The sequence below is a fragment of the Bos taurus genome, chromosome 13 (genome assembly GCF_002263795.3).
Source record: "Bos taurus isolate L1 Dominette 01449 registration number 42190680 breed Hereford chromosome 13, ARS-UCD2.0, whole genome shotgun sequence".
In the NCBI taxonomy this organism is placed as follows: Eukaryota; Metazoa; Chordata; class Mammalia; order Artiodactyla; family Bovidae; genus Bos; species Bos taurus.
The window spans coordinates 65,064,551-65,084,957 of NC_037340.1; the positions used below are offsets into that span (position 1 = coordinate 65,064,551).

Consider the following 20,407-nt stretch of genomic DNA (forward strand, 5'->3'; position numbering starts at 1 on the left):
GTCCACTCTCAAACCATGTCAGAAGCTCACTATCCCCTTTCCAGAGCTGTCCAACGGTTTAGGGCCTGGTCTGGAACTGCTGGAAGTATCCTGGTGTCTCCCTTGGCGTCCTTTTCCACTCCATTTCTCCCCTGGACCTGAGTTCTCGGGCTTCCTCTCCTCAGGCCAGCCACTGCTCTCGCAGTGCTGCCCTCACCCTCTGCTCCTTTCTTTTTGCTCTCTGCCTCCTGCCCCTTCTCCCTTTCCTCCTTCCCCAGGGAAGGCAGTGGAGCCTAGGGGTTAAAACAGCGGTCCCCAACCTTTTTGGCACCAGGGACAGGTTTTGTGGAAGACAGTTTTTCCCTGGACCTGGGGTGGGGAATGGTTTTATGATGATTCAAGTGCATTACATTGACTGTGCACTTCATTTCTATTAGTATTACATCAGCCCCACCTCAGATAATCAGGCATTTGACTCCAGAGGTTGGGGACCCCTGGGTTAAAAGAACAGTCATGCAGTTAGCTGGGCTTGTGTTTGATCAACAGTGGATCCAACAGTGTTGATCCACTGTTGCCTCTTCTCAGCTGTGTGACCTTTGGTAAGGTTTAGAGAGAAGAAATGCAGAGTGCTAGGCCAGGGACAGAGGAGCCTGCTGGGCTGCCATCTGTGGGGTTGCACAGAGTCGGACACGACTGAAGTGATGTAGCAGCAGCAGCACGTGATTGGGCTTCACTGCTGGCTCAGTGGTAAAGAATGTGCCTGTAATACAGGAGACCCAGGTTTGATCCTATGTTGGGAAGATCCCCTGGAGGAGGGCATGACAACCCACTCTAGAATTCTTGCCTGGAGAATTCCATAGACAGAGGAGCCTGGCAGGCTACAGTCCATAGGGTCGCACAGTCAGACGTGACTGAAGTGACTTAGCACATGCATAGCACATGGTTACTTCAGGAGGCATCACAGTGAATTAGCCTGCCCTTTTGTAGTACGAATAGGCTCTTTATACATAAAAGCTGAGTGCTGGGCTCCACTGTATGACACATGACCCATTGATTCCTCACTGACAGCCCCACATGGTCAGTAGGAATAGTATCCTGTTTTACAAATGGGGAAACTGAAGCCCAGGGTGGAGAAGTGACCTGATCTGCAAGGTCACACAGCTAATGAATGTCTGAGCCAGAATTCAAACTCAGGTTTTTGTCTTTCAGACCTTCCTCTGAGGGCTTAAACTATTTTTCCTCTGTCTTTATAAAGTGATCAGAAAAGTAAAAGCCTCTAGATATGGGAGGGAAAGTAGTCATTTTTCTGAGATCAGATACTGTGTAATCTAAATTCTCTTTATCTGTGCCATCCAGTACAGTAGCCTCTAACCTCTTACGACTGTTGAGCACTTAATATTTGGCTGGTGGGAAAAGGAACTGAATTTTTAACTTCGTTCGTTAATCTAAACGTTGAAAGCACAGGGTGGCTACTGCATTGGCCAGCGCAGCTCTGCAAGTGGCTGCAGCTCAGCTCCCCGTGAGTCCATGGGGAGTGCCCTGCCTCCCTCCCACCTCCCATGCCCCTCCCCCACAGGTGGGTCTTATTTTTGGATGGAGGATTCCTTCTGAGTTTAATTTTTTTATTGCTTCTTTAATTCTAACAGTGTGAAGAGTGCCAGTGCTGGCAGCATGGGGTCTGCATGGGATTACTGGAAGAAAATGTGCCTGAGAAATACACCTGTTATGTTTGCCGAGACCCTCCAGGTAGCGATTTCTGGAGTCAGGGATCTTAACAGTATGTAGCCTTTTCCTTAGCACAGTGGGCGGTGCAGCAGCCTGAAGGTCTGGGGTCTTGAGACTCATTTCTTCAGCGTTGGCTAGACTCGGCCTCCTCACTCTTGTTGCTAGCCACCTGGTGGCCAGCTGTCCTGAACTTGGCAGTAAGAAAGAGTGCGTGGAGAGGTTCACTTAGCAGAAGAGCTGGCCTTGAACTAGAATCTTTGTGTGTGTGTGTGTGTCGTTAAAAAATCATATAACATGAGCTCAACACTGTTAACAGATTTGTAAGTGTCTGGTGCAGTGATTGTTTATAAACTGTACGCACAGATCTCCATAACTTTCTCGTCTGGTGCACTGACACTCCTTGTGAACTGTGGGATGCTGTACAGGCTTGCACGTCGTCCCTGCGTGTGCTGGGCCACGCTCATCTTTTCTCTGTCGTTCCAGTTTTAGCATATGTGCTGCCAGAGCAAACACCTTTTCCTTTTCTTGAGAGTTCATGAGGATGTGGGCCCTGACCTTGACTGCTCAGGGCTATTGGAGGGTTGGCAACCAGCCTCTGCTCCCTCTGGTGGCATCTGCCTTCCACTGCATCCTTGCCACCTGGAAGGGAGATGTGCCCTTAAGGGGGACAGGAAAGGTGTTTGCAAAGAGCCTGTCACCCAGAGGAGTGAGTTCTTTCCTTAGGATCAGTTTGTTTCATTGTTCCATGACCGCAGGGCTGGCCTGTGGCTCTCGAGTGCCCCTTTCCAAAAATCTCAGGAATGGATTATAAATCTGTGAGTTCTTGTCTTGCTGTCAGTGGGATGGGGACATTGTCTCCATTTATCAGCTGTGAGGTCTCTCCCCTTGGGTCTAGTCCCATGATCCCCTTACAGCTAGACAATGCTTGAAAGCCTCTGCTTCTGTTACTCCTTTTAGTAACAATGAGATGGCACTGGTAGGAGCTCCTAGTCCTATATTTTTGCTTATGAGGAAGAAAGTGATGCCCGGGGATACAAATGACTTTCCTAATCCCATGAAGCAAATTGGAATTAGAACTGACTTGGGGGACTAACTCTTGATTTCGCTGGTTATATAGGAAGGGCTACCATAGTTCATTTTCCAGCAAGTAGGGCCCCCTGGGGCCTGATAAGGTCTATTGTGACACTGTGTCTTCTTGTGCTAGATTAGTCTATAGGCAGAGAGCAATCTGTCTCTATTTTTCCCTTTACCCCAAGGAAAGAATATGGCCAGAAGAGTAGTCCATGAGTCATAGACTATAACTGACGGGTAGGATCTCAGAGACCACTTAGTTTAGCCTTGACATTTAACAGGCAAGCATCAGGTCCAGAAGGGGCATGACTGGCATAAGATCACTCAGTTAGTGACAGATAGAAGATGAGAACTGGTGTCTCTGACCTTTGTCTTGTCAAACCGGTAATGCTGCTCTGAATCCTGCTGCTCAGGCCACCTCTGACAGCCGCCTCTGAGGCTCCACCCATAGTCCCCAGGGCTCCTTTGGGGCATTGTTTAAAAAATCTCTTCTGTCTACTTTGTCTCTCACTCTTTCTTCCACTTTTTCCTTTTAAGAAATCATATACACCATTTTCATCAATCCCTAGGCACTTTCTGGACTTTGATAACTAAATTGCCAAGACTGGGAGTAGATTCCTCGAATTGAGCACTCAGTGACTGTCACATTTACTGTCTGTGTTTGATTCTGCAGTGTCTTGGGCCAGAAATTTAACCTAACAGAGCTCTTCTTTAAAGGTTACTTAACAGAGTGGAGGTGCATCCCCACCATGTGTCTTAGTAAAGCCAAAAGAGTCCAAGGACCTTGAAAAGGATTGATTATTTGAGGGTTTTTAATAGCTATTGAGAGGTGAATAGCAGTCTGATTGGAAGCTGTTCCCTAGGCTTTTGCAATAGGAGACATTGACAAGTCATATGTGGTTGTGTTTTCAGTCCAAGGATCCCTGTAATGAACAGGACCACTGAGGCTGTTCAGTTCATCTGTTGTTGTTAACAGGTGGGAAACGGACATCCAGAGAAGGGAGCAGGGTGTTCGTTCAGTTAGGTGGTAGGTGACAGTTGGAGGGGGTTTGGGGTGTCTTTCCAGGTGATAACTTCATTCAAGATGGCTTTTGCTAGACTCTGGGGATATAACTGTGAACAAAACAGTTCCTATTCTGGCTCTTAGTGGGGTTGGGGCCAGAAACGGATGTCAAAATAAGTCATATAAACAAAAACATATTAGCTAGGGATGAATGCTTTGATGGGGCAAAAGCCCTGAGATAGGAAATGACTGGGAGGCACCAAAGAGGCTGCCTTACTTTGGGAGGTAACAAAGGGCCTGTCTGAGGAGGCACTGGGGAGCCAGTTCTGCAAAGGTCTTGGGGAATAGTGCTCCGGACATGTGGGGGTTGGGTGCTGGAGCAGAGATCCTAAAACCAGAAGGAGCTTGATGTGTTCCAGAAGGGTAAGGCAAGGAGGGGAGGGAGGAGCCAGGTCCTGCAGGCCTCATCAGACCAGAGTGAGGGCTTTGGGTTTTCTTTTGTTCACAGTAGGAAGTCATTGAAGGTTTTAAGTGGGAGAGGGAATGAGAAATTCCCACTCTGCCTCTGGCCAGTTGCAGAGATCAGGACATGAATAAACCTTTCTCACTACCTTATCCCCAGCACCTTGTAGAGAGCCCAGCGACTAGTAGGTACCAGGTAAATGTATACTGGATGAATGAATGAACATATGCACACAGCGGTAGTTTGTGTGATAACTGTGTGACGATGAAACGGTCTGGGTTTCCTTCAGACCAAGGATTAACTCTCTCATTGTCACTGCTGTAGGTCAGAGGCCTGGCTTCAAATACTGGTATGACAAGGAGTGGTTGAGCAGGGGACACATGCACGGCCTGGCATTTTTAGAAGAGAACTATTCCCACCAGAACGCCAAGAAGATCGTGGCCACCCACCAGCTTCTCGGCGACGTGCAGAGAGTGATCGAGGTTCTGCACGGCCTGCAGCTCAAGATGAGCATCTTGCAGTAAGTGTGGCGCCTGCCGCTCTGGGGCTGAGTCTGATTTGGCACAGGCAGAGGGCAGGGTAAATGTGAGAAACCAGAAAGCCACAAAACCGGTGATGAGAAGACTGAGTTTGAGACCTGTATTAAAAATTCTCAGTGACATGATAAACATTTTTTTTAATGTAACTCTATTGAGGTACAATTTACATATAATTAAGCTCACCCATTTTAAATATTCATCTTTTAAAAATTTGTTTTTAATCAGAGGATAATTGCTTTGCAATGCTTGGTTGGTTTCTGCCACATAACAACGTTAATCAGCATAAGTATACATATGTCCTCTTCCTCTTGAACCTCCCTCCCACCCCATCTCTCTAGGTCATCACAGAACATTTGTTCGTTGAGTTTTGACATGTGTATATACGCTTGCAAACACTACTAAATCAAGATATGCAGTGTGTATTTATAGTTTAGTTGGTTTTTTGTTTTGTTGTATCATGCTGAGTTTTTAAAAAATTGTGGTAAGATATACATAATATAGGGGCTTTCCAGTGGTGAAGTGGTAAATAATCTGCCTGCCAGTGCAGGAGATCCAAGAGAAGTGGGTTCAGTCTCTAGGTTGGGAACATCCCCTGAAGAAAGAAATGGAAACCTACCTCAGTATTTTTGCCTGGAAAATTCCATGGACAAAGAAGCCTGATGGGCTATATATAGTCCATGGGGTTGCAAAGAATTGGGCACAACTGAGCACACACACACACACATACATAATATGAAGTTTGCCATCTTAACCATTTTTAAGTGTACAGTTCAGCAGTGTTAAGTACATTCACTCTGTTGCAGCCAGTCTCCAGAATTCTTTGTGTCACGCAAAGCAGACTCTGTACCCAATAAACAACGCTCTCCACTTCCCCTCCCCCAGCCCCTGACAATCACCCCTCTACTTTATGTCTTTATGAATTTGACTGTCTCTGGGAACCTCATATAAATGGGATTCAACAGGAATTGTCCTTTTGTGACTGGCTTATTTCACTTAGCATAACAGCCTTAAGGCTTGTCTATATTGTAGCCTACATCAGAATTTCCTTCCTTTTTAAGGCTAAATAATATTCCATTATTTGTAATACCATATTTTGTTTATCCATTCATCCTAAACATTCTTTTCTCTTTTTTTCTGGCCTTGCTATGCAGCTGTGGGATCTCTATTCCCTGACCAGGGATTGAATGAACCTGGGCCCCAACAGTGAAAGCCCAGAATTCTAACCATTAGGCTACTGGGGAACTCCCATCCTAAACATTCTTGATTGGTAAACAAAGTAAAATTGAAAGCTGCTGGAATAGACATTGTTGGTAGGCCTGCTCTCTAGCATAATGGTTGCTCAGTAAATACGTCTCTTGATAGTTTGCTCAGACGAAGAAGTTTTATGCCCTTTGGAGCTGGACTTCTGGTTTTTAATGGCTAGAATTTGGAGTGAAATTGAGTGTGAATTTCCTTCTGTGGTTAGATTGTACGTGTCAGATGACCCAAGTTCACGTAAGCTCTGAGAAAGAAATGTAACTCATATTGGGGTCTATTGGCTTCTATAATCTGCTCCCACTTTGCCAAATAGGGCAGTTGGGCCTTGAGTGGGACAGCCCCCTCCTTGGTTTCCAGGGCTACAATTCAGGTCCCAGCTCCCGTTAGGTCCTTGTCCTTATCTCTAACTGCCTCTTCTCAGTGGGTCTGTGAATTTTCCTTTGGTGGTAGCACAGGGTATGTCAGGGATAGAATCCTTAAGTTCTCCCATGAGCTTGCCTATAGAGCACCGTTTTAATGAAGTCATCAAACTCCAGTACCACACATGCGTTAGAGCCCATGGGCCAGTCCCCGACAAGGTTTCCTTGGTGCTCATTAGTCCTGGAGCCCTCCTGTGTTAGGTGAAGTAGAATGTCAGAGCCTGGAGATGACAGAATGCGGGTCTGCCTTCTCCTGCATTCTGGTGCACGGAGACTCGGCTTCCAGCACTAGTGTGGCAAGAAGTGGTTGAGCAGAGCACATTCAGCAAGGGTCTGTGTTGATTTGGGTAAAAGCCAAGCTGCTATAAGAAACACCAAAAAAATAAAGGCTAAAACAAAATGGAATTTTCTTTCTCACATAAAGCAGAGGTAGGCAGGAGTCCAGGCCAGGTAGGTGGCCTTTTGCCGTGATTCTAGCTGTGGACTTGGGGACTTGGGTTCCTTCTGTCTTATTACTCTGACATCCCATTGGGTTTAATCTCACCTGTCTCATCCAAGCAGTCTCACCTGTACCTCAGTTCTGCTCTAACTCCCTGGAGGGGGAACAGGTGGTTTCATGGACACACCTAAATGCAAGAGGTCAGCCAAGTGGCTGTCTTCCCTGCGCAGACCCAGGAGTGAGGTTGGAGGTGGGTAAGAGAAGGAAAGGATAGTTACTGGGAAAGTTAGCCATTACTGTGACAGCCCTTGTTTAGGATGTTATAGACTGGGTGTTCCCTTACATTTAATAAAATCAGAAGACTTGTAAGACATGTAAGCCAGATGAATTTCTTTTTAATGAGAAGCCAGAAATTGACTGACACAGATGGAAGGTGCACAGAAACCTCAGATCCTGATTGTACATGTTGCGGCGCTTTTCATTTGAGGGTTCAATTAGATGCTTTTCTTTCTGCTCAGGGAAATATAAGCGCTCCAGCTGGGTCCCATATTCCAGAACCTTGTTCCTTCTGAATTCCCGTTGAGATCCTTCATCTTTGTAGCAGTGACTTTGTACTGGAATTAAAACCTGACTTCTCCAAGCAGTTCAGGAGAGAGCATCAGGAGATCTTGTTAGTCATTATAGGTGGAAGAGATCATGGGAGATGGGCAGGTGGTTCCTGTCTCTGCACACCTGGATGGTCTCTGCTATCACAGGCTCGAAGTCTTCATTCTCAGAAATTTTGTTCCTAAGCAACCTAGTGGATTCATTTTCAGAGGCAAACAGTAAAACTGGGTGTAACTTCAGAGCGTCTGTTGTCATTTAAAAAGTAACAGGCATGAATGTGCATACCTTCTTCATGATCGACAGGGCTTACTGAGAAAGGCCAGGGTTATCAGTAGCTGCGGCTTCAGATCTTAGCTGGGAGGGTGAGAATAGTAGGGGGGAGGAGGCAAAGATTTTTGTGATTTTCATGCAGGAACAGGTTCATACTGTGGCTTATGCCCTCCAGGTGAACAGATTTCAGACTACAGTAGACCTGAAAGTTAACAATGACTCCTGTTTCCTCTGTTGCAGTTATGGTTTCAGAGGCATGTCTGGGGTCCTGGGGTCCTGGTACAGACGCAATACCCTATTGGAGGTGGCCAGGGACCCAGGCTGCCTTGATGCTGGTGGTCTCCTCTCCTCCTTCAGTGGATGGGAGTGGTACTGGGGATTGCTGGAGTGGGAGAGCTGAGTGAGCGTAGTTATAGCCCCTCATGAGCAGAATTTTAGGTTCTGTAAGCTCATTCCATGCTGTCATAGTTATGACGCATTCCATTTCTATAGGAAGCCTTCAGGAAGGCGTGTGTGTATGTGTGTTGTTGGTGGTGGGGGGACCTCTATGTGGGAGTTGCTGGTGAGTTCCTGCTGATGTGGTTTCAGTGATTCTCAGTTCAGACTGGTGAAGATAATGTATATAGTTATATCATGGTGTAATTCTTTATATATGTGGAATTGTACCAAGCATTACAAGATATTTAGGATTCATGAATTTAATGAACCGAGTGCCAGCAGTCCGTTTGTGACAATCAGCAGTCATGGTGACAGTCGGCAGGGTCCCCACACGTCTCTGCACGTCTGTGAACCAAACACGAGTAGCTCCTGGCTGTCTTCTCACTTGCTGCCTGACTTGGGGAGCCCGGTTTTTCTTCTCTATCCTTTTTCCCTTTCTTCCTTCATTTCATTTAATGATCAAAGGTTATAATGGAAGTTCTGGGTGGTGAACAGAATGTTAAATGGTGAAGTTTATCTAGAGTAGTGGCTTTTAAACTTCAAAAAACATACATCCCACAGTAAGAAGTACATTTTTTATCACATGTACAAAACATATTATAATTTCACAAAACACCTCCTCTTAGAATGGTGCAGTCTGGTATTTTTTGTTCTATTTTTCCTTCTATACAAGTGGTTATGAGTCAGTAAATTAAAAGACCTCTTGTGTCAAATCTCAGACAGTGAATGGTTATAGTCATACACAGTTTTATGTACACATATACATGTAGGCAGAGATTCTCAGAGGTGTCTTCTGGCCAGAAAGGGAGCAGAGTCCTTCTTTAATAACAAATTGTCCTCTTTGGAATGGGGAGAACAGGAGACTTTTGAAGAGTGTTTAAAAGCCTTGGGATTGAGACTCCCCTGGTGGTCCCTGTGCAGGGGGCCTGGGCCTGAGTCCTGGTCAGGGAACCAGGTCCCACAGGCCGGGACCAAGAGTTCGTGTGCCACAACTAAATGTCCCGCATGCTGCAATTAAAACCTGGCACAGCCAAATAATTGTTTTCTTTTTAAGGGGGCTTCTCTGGTGGTCCAGTGGTTAAGAACCCACTTTGCAATGCAGGGGATTTGGGTTGGATCCCTGATCCCACATGCCACAGGGCAGCTAAGCCCATGCTCCGCAGCTACTGAGCCTGCGCACCACGACTAAAGAGTTAGTATGCTGCTACTAGAGATCCCGAGTGCCACAACTGAGACCTGACACAGCCAGATCAACAGATAAATCTTAAACAGTATTAAAAACAAAACACCTTGTTACTAATGGCTTATGCCTTGGTGACTTTTGGTTACCAACTCCCTCCTGGGTCATCACTGAAAGTGTTAGTTGCTCAGTTGTGTCCAGTTCTTTGCGACTGCATGGACTATAGCCCACCAGGCTCCTCTGTCCATGGAATGCTCTAGGCAAGAATACTGGAGTGGGTTGCCATTTCCTTTTCCAGGGGATCTTCCTGACCTAGAACTCAAAACCAGGTCTCCCTCATTGCAGGCAGATTCTTCACTGTCTGAGCCACCAGGGAAGCATTCATTGGGTTTGTGTAATTGAGTGGCATGGCATGGCAGCGTTATTATGGCTGTTTAGTCCTAAGTTATGTTTATTTTTAGTAAGTCACATTTGAAGAGCTCTTTACTGCCAACAAAATACTGGACTTCGGTTCAGATTAATTCACTTAAACTCAGTGGTTGCTGGCAGACAGAGGGTTAGCCAGTTCTGCAGAGGAGGAAATGGGAATGAGGCTGGCAGAGCGACTCGGTCAGCTGCACTATGATCAGTGGCTGAGCTCAAATGCAGCCAGGTCCTCTGACTCCCAGTCCAGTCCTGCTCACTGTGAGTGATACAGCAGGAGCTTGCCTGGAAGTGTCTCCTCAGAGGCTGTGAATCTACAGTCCCTCTTGGTGGCTTACTCCCTTGGCCCAGGTGGGAGGTCTTCCCCCTAGTGTAGGAAGCCCCTGCGGTGATCCCAGGGGTTAGGGTTAGAAGGGTTAGAGCCCTTAGGGTTAGGGTTTAGGGTTAGGGTAGGGTTAGAAGGGTTAGAGCCCTTTCGGTATTTTCCCTCCCAACAGAAGCCGGGGGCATCCTGACCTGCAGCTGTGGTGCCAGCCTTGGAAGCAGCATCTGGCGGAGGGGCGGTCTCATTCCAAACACATCCGTGTCACTGAAGCCAAGAGTAGGGAGGAAGCCCCAAGCTATAGAACTTTGAACGGGGCGATGGAGAAGCCCCTGCCCCTGCCCACCTCTGTGGAGGAGTCCTATATCACCAGCGAGCACTGCTACCAGAAGCCCCGCACCTACTACCCAGCTGTGGAGCAGAAGCTAGTGGTGGAGACCCGGCGCTCTGCCCTCGACGACGCTGTCAACCCCCGCCACGAGAACGGTGATGATTCCCTGTCTCCACGCTTGGGCTGGCCTCTAGACCAAGACAGGAGCAGAGGGGACAGTGACCCCAAACCCAGTTCCCCAAAGGTACTGGCTCGCTTGTGCTTGTTCTTGTTTGAGATCTTGTATCGTCTCTTTCCAGGGCTAAATGTTCAGTGGAAGATGTTTATGATAGAGTTGTGTTTATTTTAAAATTGCATATAAATCTGTTTATCATATTCTTTTTCTTTTGTCTTTTAAAATGAGTACAAAGTCAAAAGAGCCCACTTAAACCCCAGATATCATTGGTTCTAGGAAATGTCGGCACAATGGCAGAGTCAGTGGTGGTGAGGGTGGAGGGGGCGGAGGCAGCCAGAAGAAAAGGGTAATTGACTGGAACTTGACAAATGATAACAAGTTAGGAAAATGAGGTTTTTTTTTCCTTCGGTGCAGTTTATCATTGCATCTGGGTGCTAATCCTCAGCAAGAGCAGAGAGCGAGTCAAGTGTTCTGTCAGGCGTAAGTGTTTCAGTACAACTCTATGACGACTTTACTTTTGACTTTGTAGCCCTGGCGCAAGGACAGTCCATTTTGTCCAAATGTTTGCTGCTTTAATCAGTTTTCCCGAGAGATACTCCCAGGTTCTTGCTACTCACGCCGCTCTCTTCTGGGGCCCTGTGTGTTCTCTTGCCAGTGCTCCCTGGTCTCATTCGTCTCGTCCTCAGTTGTCAGTGAAGGGGTTGGGTGATGAGAGCTTCCCCACCCTTGTCATACTTACAGTCACAGACTCCACTGAGTGGGGTGATACCACCACCCTAAGTCCATCGCCGCCTCTCGCTGAGGGGGAGTAGCCTAGATTAGAAGCCCCTCAGCAGTGGGCATTATACCTCGTTCAGCCTGTGTCCTTGCCAGGGTCTAAGCAGGGCTGGGTAAGGCTGGTGAGGACAGTCTTTGGAGGCAGACCCAGTTTCAAGTCTAGGCTCTGCCACTTGCTGTGTGACTCTGAGCAGGTCCCTTCACCTCCTCAGAGGTGTCTCCTTACCCCCTGCCAAGTGAAGCTGGTGATGGGGACCTCTCAGTTTAGTGTGCGGCACACCTGTGAGAAGCTCTCAGCACGTGGCTCTGCACACAGTCACTCCTCCATAGATGTTAACTGGAACCTATTTCATTTCCAATCAATGAATGAAGGGTTGCAGTCACAAACCCCAGAAAAGGTTTGTGGTCATGCAAATTATGCCAGTTGCCTAGAGGCACCTGGAACATGATGAAAAAAATCAAGACGTCCTGGGCCTAAACAAGGCAGGTAGAGTTAAAAATCTTTTTCATGACTGGCAGGTTGACCACAAGCCAGCACTCTGTTTTATTCACATTATCCTATTTGAGCCTCATGAACTTTTAAAGTAGGTTTTACTACTACTTCTTTCCCATGAGGGAATAGAGGCCCAGAGAAGTGAAGTAACTCATCCAGGTGCATGCGTTCAGCAAGATGTAGAACTAGGACTTAAAATTAGTTTGTCTACATACGAGCACCCACATACTAACACTCGTCCACACTTGCCCTGCTCTACTCTGATCCCAGGTTTCAGGAAGCGGTTCTTTGAGGCCTGCTTCGGCCCTTAGGCATTGGGCCATTCATTGGGAAGCAGCTTGGGCGCCTCCGAGCCAGAGGTCTGCGCGGCCCTGAGGCGGTTGTTATTATTGTTATTGTTATTATTGGTATGGCAGGCCCGCTGCTGCCCCGTGCCTGAGAGAGGACGGGGGCAGGGAGGTAGCGATTTGGACTACTCGAACTGCAACTGGGTTCTCAGATGGTTGCAAACACTGGCTGGTTGGAAAAAGAGGCTGGGAGCTGTCTCCATTCGGTAACTTTGATGCTCTTACATCCCCAGGTGAGGGAATATGTCTCCAAAAAGGTCCTACCTGAGGAAGCCCCTGCCCGGAAGCTGCTGGACAGAGGTGGAGAGGGGTTGCTGAGCTCCCAGCACCAGTGGCAGTTTAACCTGCTGACACACGTGGAATCCCTTCAGGACGAAGTCACGCACAGGATGGACTCCATTGAGAAGGAGCTGGATGGTAGGGCTCCCTGTCCTTGGCAGGCTCTGTGGACCAGTAGGAAGAGCTGCTTTCTGAACCCTCTGATTTGGCTTTCCAGGGATAGCTGTGTTCTTGCCTCTTCTGTTAGTCCCCTCATCTCCATTCTCCCCTCAAGATGGCCAAGCTTGACTTTCAGTATCGACCAGGCACTTCTAAGGGCTGTGTGCTGCCAGGGGTCCCGCCTCACTCTCCCAGTCCCTTCTGCCCAGGAAAGAGCGTAGCGGAGCAGCTGGGCTCTGCTGTGGGCGGTGTATGTCCTGAGCAGGTCTTTACTGACCGAGTTCTGTGGGGAGCTGATACTTGGATGCTTTGAGCTTTAGCATGTCTGAGGATTAATCTGAAAACTCCTTCTTTACAGCCTTTCCTAAAATCTAAAATGGAGCCTTCTCCTCTTTATCAGCAGATATTTTAGAACTTGACTGAGTCATTTATGTTGCCCCCAGACATGTCCCCTGATGTTGAGTTATCAGATGGGCGTGGAGGACTGAAATGTTGATTCCCAGGGTGTTGTCAGTTTGGTTTTTAAAGACAGGCTTCTTTCTTTCTTGTTCTCTTGTTTCCTAATTATTATTATTTTTTCATCCTTAGAAAGAAGGCTGATTAAGAAATAAATGTTTCGTTTGCGGATTCTGAGGATAGCTAGGCTATTATTACTATAATTGGGGATGAAATAACTCAGAAGAAAAATCCCATGTGTTAACATAAGCAAAGGTCACAGGGTATGGGTGAGGTCAGGCTAGAGGAGGACAGCTATCGAGAGGGGAAGCGAGAACAGGAAGGCTTCCTGGAGCTCCAGGGACTGAAGTGGAGCCTTGGAGAGAGCTGTGTTTCTTGCTACAGGAGGGGTGACTGAGGCAGGCTGCTAAGAGGTGGCCCTGTTGGAGGACAAAGACTAATGTGCCCTCACGCTTCCTGGCCTGCCCCAGAGGCAAACCTGCTGAACTGGGGATTGCAGGCCAGTCCAGGGTCCATTGTGAGGGTGTTGCTGAAAGCTAGAGTGTTTCTCTCTCTCTTTACTCCTGAAAGGTTTCCTTGAGCTCCTTAGAACTATAACAGATGCCAGGTCTATGGAAAACCTTGCTAGTAGAAAGCTGAAAGACGGTCCAGTGATGGACTGAAAATTGTGGAATTGACTCTGGGTCCCTGAGAAGAAGCTCAGGCACCGTAGAAACAGGGCGAAGGTTCTGTTGTTACCAAAGGAAGCTGCCCCGAGGGGAGAGGTCAGAGCCTACTTACTTAATCACTGATGTACCCCCTCCCACCCAGCTTGGGCTGCTCCAGCCCTGAGCTCACTGAGTGGACAGTGTGGTCAGGCCAGGATGAGAAGCCTGAACTCCCTTCTCTGGGCTTTCAGAGTGCTCTTTATGTGTCTTAACTCATTTGGGGCTGCATACTCTGTCTGTATTCTTACATTCCAGGCCCTGAGAGGTACCGGAAGCAAGAAAATCAGTTTTAAGTTTAAAGATTTTATTCACGTAAACAGACTTTGCGTTGTATTTAATTAAGATTCTTCAAAATCCCATTTTATTTCTACTATCTTCATTTCATCTAAATACCTCAAGATAAACTGAGCCTTTATAGGAATTTGTATATAATATTCCTTTTTAAAAATCTAATAAGCTGTTATATTGACTGACTATACTTTAACAAATGTCATTGTTTGAGTATTTAACCATTATTTAATAACTTATGTAGTTGTGTGAACAGTCTTATAAAACTAAAAGATAAAGATATTTAATGAGCATGAAAACACTGAATATTTTAGCATTAGATTTTTTTTTTTTTTTTTTTAATGTTATCTAGATGGTCTCTAGATGGTCTGGGGGAAGGTATTTGAAATGAAACTTTATTCTTATAACCTTCTGCCTTGCTTGCACTCATTATACCGTTGAGCTTCCTTAAAAGAAAAACTTGGGGTTATGGTCCAGCACCTGGTGTGGAGAGAAGGCCGGCAGGCTGGATGCTGGGGTCCAGAGGAGGTGCTGTTGGCTCCCACAGTTATGTGTCTGGTCTTCATTTCTGCAGATCTAGAGACAAGACTTCCCCCTTAGCGGCTCCAAACACTCCTCCTAACCAAGTTCATAGACTATGAGTGGCCTAGACCATGGGTCCCCAACCTCTGGGCCTCAGACTGGTGGTACCTCCTGTCAGATCAGGGCAGCATTAGATTTGAAATAGTGTGCAATAAGTGTCGCACAGAGTCGGACACGACTGAAGTGACTTAGTCGTAGCCGTGGCCGCAATAAGTGTAATGCGCTTGAATCATCCTGAAATCTGCCCCCTCACCACCCCTGTCCATGGAAAAATTGTATTCCACCAAGCTGGTCCCTGGTGCCAGAAGTTTGGGGACCTCTGGGCTAGACTCTTCTAGTCTGCACACTGATTGTTTCTTTCTCCCTATGCCTACTGGGTCACCAAGGTGTTGGGGGACATCTTAGGTGAGCCTGAACCAGATCTGAGGTATTTCCAGTGGCTTTAGCAGGGGCCTCTCAGCAATTGTGAGCTTCCCAGGTGACTCAGTGGTAAAGAACCTGCTTGCCAATATAGGAAGACATAAAAGACATGGATTCTATCCCTGGGTTGGAAAGATTCCCCTGGAGGAGGGTACAGCAACCCACTCCAGTATTCTTGCCTGGAAAATTCCCTGGACAGAGGAGCCTGGTGGACTACAGTCCATGGGGTCACAAAGAGTCAGACACAACACCAGCTGAGTGCACACACACACGCTCAGCACTTGCGATGGCTTCTCTTGTTGGGGAGCATGGGTTCTAGGGTGCTGGGGTCGCAGTAGCTGCAGCACGTGGGCTCGGTGTTGCAGCTCACAAGCTCTAGCACAGAGTCAGTGTGTGGCACCCAGCCTTAGTTGCCCTGTGGCATGTGGGATTTTCCTGAACCAGGGATGGAACTGGTATCCCCTGCATTGCACGGTAAATTCTCAACCACTGGACCACCAGGGGAGCCCCATCCTATTATTTTTAATTACAACTGAGGGATAAGTGCTCCAAAGGACAGCAAGTGATAGCATAGCACCGTGACTCAGGGACCAGACTCAGATTATAGAGTGGAGTAGGGTTCCCTGAGAAATAGCTTGCAGGGGACAAAGGGTTTAGAAACGTGGGAAGAAAGATGAAGGACTGGTCTGAAGAGGGCAGAGGAGTGTGTGCAAGGCTGCAGATTGCTTGAGGAACAGGCCCTGCATGGTCTTCCTCTTTCTGCACCTCTGGCTTGAGGGTCCGGAAAGTTCTCAGTACAGGTTGGTGCACAGACTAGAAAGACTACAGGCAGGCTGGGGCAAGTTTCAGGCCTGCCTGTGGGGGGCTGGGTGGCGGGGGGGCTCTTGTTAAAGAATCAGGGTTCCTGGATGACCTCTCCCCAAACGCCAGAGCTTAAGGGAGTGGCTTGGGAAAGAAAAAATACCTTTCTATAGAAAAATCATGCTCTCAGAAGCAAGACAGCTTTTTAGATATTGAGCTAATGATAATCAACTTTGTTATTACCTGGTTGTGCTCAGTAGTATCCAGCTCTTTGTGACCCCATGGACTATAGCCCACCAAACTCCTCTGTCCATTGGATTTCCCAGGCAAGCACAGTGGAGTGGGTTGCTATTTCCTCCTCTAGATGATCTGCCCGACCCAAAGATCAAACCTGCATCTCCTTTGTCTCCTGCACTGGCAGGTGGATTCTTTATCATTGAACCACCTGGGAAACTTATTACCTGGTCATCTTACATTAAATATTTAGGAAATGAAATCAGAGTATTCAGTGCTACTCATGCTAGGAATCAGTATGAAACAAATCAATTTACGGAGATAAAAATAGACCTTTTTAAGTCCTGTTAGAGTCACTTTTCTTAACAGAAGGCTAACACACCAGGCTCTCTGATTTTCAATATGGGAAGGCCTTATGAAGGTACTCTTGCCTGGAAAATCCCATGGATGGAGAAGCCTGTAGGCTACAGTCTATGGTAGACTACAGTCTATGGTGGGCTAGTCTATGGGGTCTCAGAGAGATGGACACGACTGAGCAACTTCACTTTCACTTTCACTCCGAAGGTGGGGCAGTAACACTGAGAAAGGTGGGTATCTCAAAGCCTACTAGACTATAGACTAATGCAATAGTCATTAGCTATGTGTGGCTAATTAAAATGGAATAAAATTTAAATTCAGTTTCTCAGTTGTATTTGCCACGTTTTAAGTGCTCAGTAGCTAAATATGGGTAGTGGCGGTATTAGACAACACAGACATAGCCCATTTCCATCATCACAGAAACTTCTATTAGATGGCACTGCTCTGCAGCATTTAACTTTGTCCGAGGGGTAGTACTTCCCAGAGAGGGTGATGAGTCAGTGTTGCTTGAAATGGTCTCCCCTCCCTGCTGCTCCCCCACCCCCAGTTAGTGGTCAGATGAGATAAAAGTGCTGACATTCTTGCAAATCAAGTGTTGGGAACTCACCGGGTCCTGTCTCTCTTCTGCCCACAGTGTTGGAGAGCTGGCTGGACTACACTGGGGAACTGGAGCCCCCGGAGCCTCTGGCCAGGCTTCCACAGCTCAAGCATTGCATCAAGCAGCTGCTGACGGACCTGGGCAAGGTGCAGCAGATCGCGCTCTGCTGCTCAACATGAAACTGGGCACCCCAGACTAATGGGGGCACAATCCTGGGGTACCTGCAGGAGGAGCTTCACGTATTTAAATAAATAAACCTAGCATGCCGAATGCACGTGACACCGACTGACTTCAGGGATCTGGGCAGGGGTGTGATGGACTTGGACAAAGAGGCCATTTTGGCTGCTGGAAGGGAGGGTACTCTGATCTCAAAGCCTACCAGGAAGGTAGCAGATAGACTATTGGGATTCCCTTCTTCTGTGCACATTGTTGAATGGAGAGTGAGTCTTTTTGCACAAACTTCACTTGAAATCGTGCCACTGATGATAAATGGAATGAGAGCCAAAAAAGTGTAGTTGAAAACAGTTGTAAATTCAACTTGCAGCTTATTTAATTGACTTCTCTGTCAGGTTGGGGCATATGCCAAGCCTTCTGGGTTTCTGCCTGGCATGAATTTAGGCAGCAGGCATCATTTTCATTTTTCCAGCTTCGTGGGAATGTCGTGACTTCACCCTTGTGTGGAGGTTGGGAAGGAGTAGAGGCCTGGGCCGGCCTGCCTTCTCCCTAGAACTCTTCACTTTCTCACCACCTCTCTTGCATGACTTCATGGTACCGGGGATGAGTTTTGTATGCTTTCACCCCAGAATTGGCTGGGTTGTGTCTTTTGTTGCAGAACCCATACAGCCTGTGGAAGAAGTAGAATCTCACTGTCATAAGAATCTAGGAGGAATCCCAAAACGGAAGCAGACAGGGTCTGGAACCCGAAGGACAGCATTTTCTACCCACTTCTTAATATTGACAGCTTACCAGTTCTATTTAATGTCCCCAAAATGGTTCTCCCAAATTTGAACTCTTTCACTGTAAAGATTTGCTACAAAGATGTGGTTTGGGAGATGACCTTATTTTATATTGTAAAGAAATCAGATTCTACATCTGCCGCTTTTCTCCTTCCCTGAAGGGTATATGTTCAGTAGTCAGCATTTTCAGAATTGTTTTAATATACTTTAACACTTTAAATTTCCTGTTTGTATTATTTTGTGAGATCAAGGTGATTATGCTGCTTAAGGTCCAGGTACAATTTGTACCTTTGGAGACAATATTTGTTACTCTCGCAGGTTACGGTTCCACGTGTAATTGTTTTGTTTTTTCCTTACCAGGTAAAGTTAAAGAAACTGTTCCATGCTTTGAGGAATGACCCATTTTACCATTTAGTTTTCCTATCACTAAAGGCAAAAATCAAAGCACATTTGTCCATTAACACTCACGAGTTAATTCTGGGTTTATGGATCTGTAATGTTATATGCTGCAAATCTTTACTATGTAAACGTGAAGTAGCCAATATCTCAATAGCAATGACAGGATCTCCGGTGACCTCCGGGATGGTTAGGCTTTACGGCACAGGTAATCGTGGTCACAAGGGCCTCTGTACAAAGATCTGTTTCAGGGAATGCTTTGTCTAGTGATTTAATTCGCCATTTGATATAAAATGAATATAGGGCAAGTTGACCTGCTGGAGCTTATGTATCAGAGGGAATACATGTGGCTACAACATCTGTGATAAAGCTGACACAATTCCTCTATGAGGTTGCTTCCCATTGCTAATGTTAGTGCTTTCGGTGTGGGAAGAAACACTCACGGAGTGTGCATGGCATCTGTCTGTATTTTGTACAATTTATCAGATGGCCACATTTTAAGAAGTGTGTGATGCTTGTCCGAAAAGGGAAGAAACAGGATGATTTTCTGTAGCCACAACTGTGAGGTACAGTGATTTGTATTGATATTATTAAATTACTGATTTTTCTTTCCTGAAAACACATTTGACCGTCACTTCTGGGGAAGCTGTAACGGTGGTCAAATCTCACGTTTTCTTCAAGATGGAAGAAGAAACTGAGTTACCCTAACTTTACCAAGTGGTCATTAGTGGGTTTATTTTATGCTTTTTGTAAAGGAAATAATCCCTTTTCACTCATTGTGACTTTTGTCCTTTGGGAAGCAGGGATGACTCTGAAGTTCTGACCACTTCAGTGTGCTTCCCTAATTTAAAGCCATGTTGGAGGGGCTCCATCCCCAATTCCTTGGTCAAGTTGAATTAACCCCAAGCTGGAGCACTGGAAACTGTTCTTTGCAAATATTACCGTTACCATTTAGAAATATGTACACTACCTAAGTTTTCTTTTGAGAAAAACTATCCACCTATAAAAAAGAAAAATTGCCTTGACAAAAACAGTTCTGGTTTGACTAATCATTTTGTTTCTTTAAGTGATGAGTGTATGCAAGGTGGACCCTTGATGAGCCAACATTGCACTGTGGATACATATCTATGTTTACGCGCTGTTAGAACAGAAGGCGCTGTATATAGAAATGTTGCTTTGAAGCAATATTTGCAAAACATGCAAACTTCTGTATCTGTATTTGGAAAAATAAAACAGGTTTTTGTTGCTACGTTTCAGTCACTTGTTATCTACTCAATCTTTAATGTGCATTAATTTTTCCATAAACATTACCTTTTAAAGCAAGTCTGCTTTTATATTCTAAATAGATTTATCTTTGGCAGGGAGGTAGCCATACATGCATGCTCAGTCATGTCCAACTCTTTGTGACCCTGTGGACTGTAATCCACCAGGCTCCACTGTCTATGGGATTCTCCATGCAAAAATACTTGAGTGGGCTGCCATTTCCTCCTCCAAGAGATCTTCCCAACCCAAGGATCGAACCTGGATCTCCTGCATTGGCAGGTGGATTCTTTACTACTGAGCCACCTGGGAAGCCCTGTAGGAGCAGATGCGGGCTTAAATCCAAAATTCCAAGGAAGTATACAAAATACTTTTGAATTCATTGAAGTGTCTAATATTCAAAAGTAAAATGCCCCATACCACCCTCTAGCGCAGACTGACTCATGCTCTGTGGTGTGAGCTGCAGGACTATTACCTTTTTGCTTGTTGAAAGCAGTGCAGGGAAGACAGGTCTGGCCTTTCTTGTATTAAAGATGGCACCCATGACAATTAGGACCCTTCTGAAGGCCAAGCCAAACGACTTTGGACCCCAATCAGCTCCCTTCCTGGGTGTGCATTAGACTCAAGAAATGGAGTTATACTGCAGAGCTTCCCTAT

The 20,407-nt window shown here is 46.4% G+C and overlaps 1 protein-coding gene across 9 annotated transcripts in view; it reads left to right on the forward strand.

The window, feature by feature from the left end:
* PHF20 (PHD finger protein 20) overlaps positions 1–19,746 on the forward strand; it is a 128,209-nt gene extending 108,463 nt beyond the window's left edge. For 8 of the 9 annotated variants that reach the window (XM_059892644.1, XM_010811483.4, XM_015474164.3 and 5 more), the window contains 5 exons: positions 1,626–1,725; positions 4,566–4,761; positions 10,310–10,709; positions 12,491–12,674; positions 17,175–19,746. In XM_059892644.1, the coding sequence (XP_059748627.1) occupies positions 1,626–1,725; positions 4,566–4,761; positions 10,310–10,709; positions 12,491–12,674; positions 17,175–17,317 (1,023 nt within the window). In that variant the 3' untranslated portion in view covers positions 17,318–19,746. The remainder of the gene's footprint in view (positions 1–1,625; positions 1,726–4,565; positions 4,762–10,309; positions 10,710–12,490; positions 12,675–17,174) is intronic. The other variant, NM_001168426.1, reaches the window with a different exon arrangement.
* The last annotated feature ends 661 nt before the right edge of the window (positions 19,747–20,407 follow it).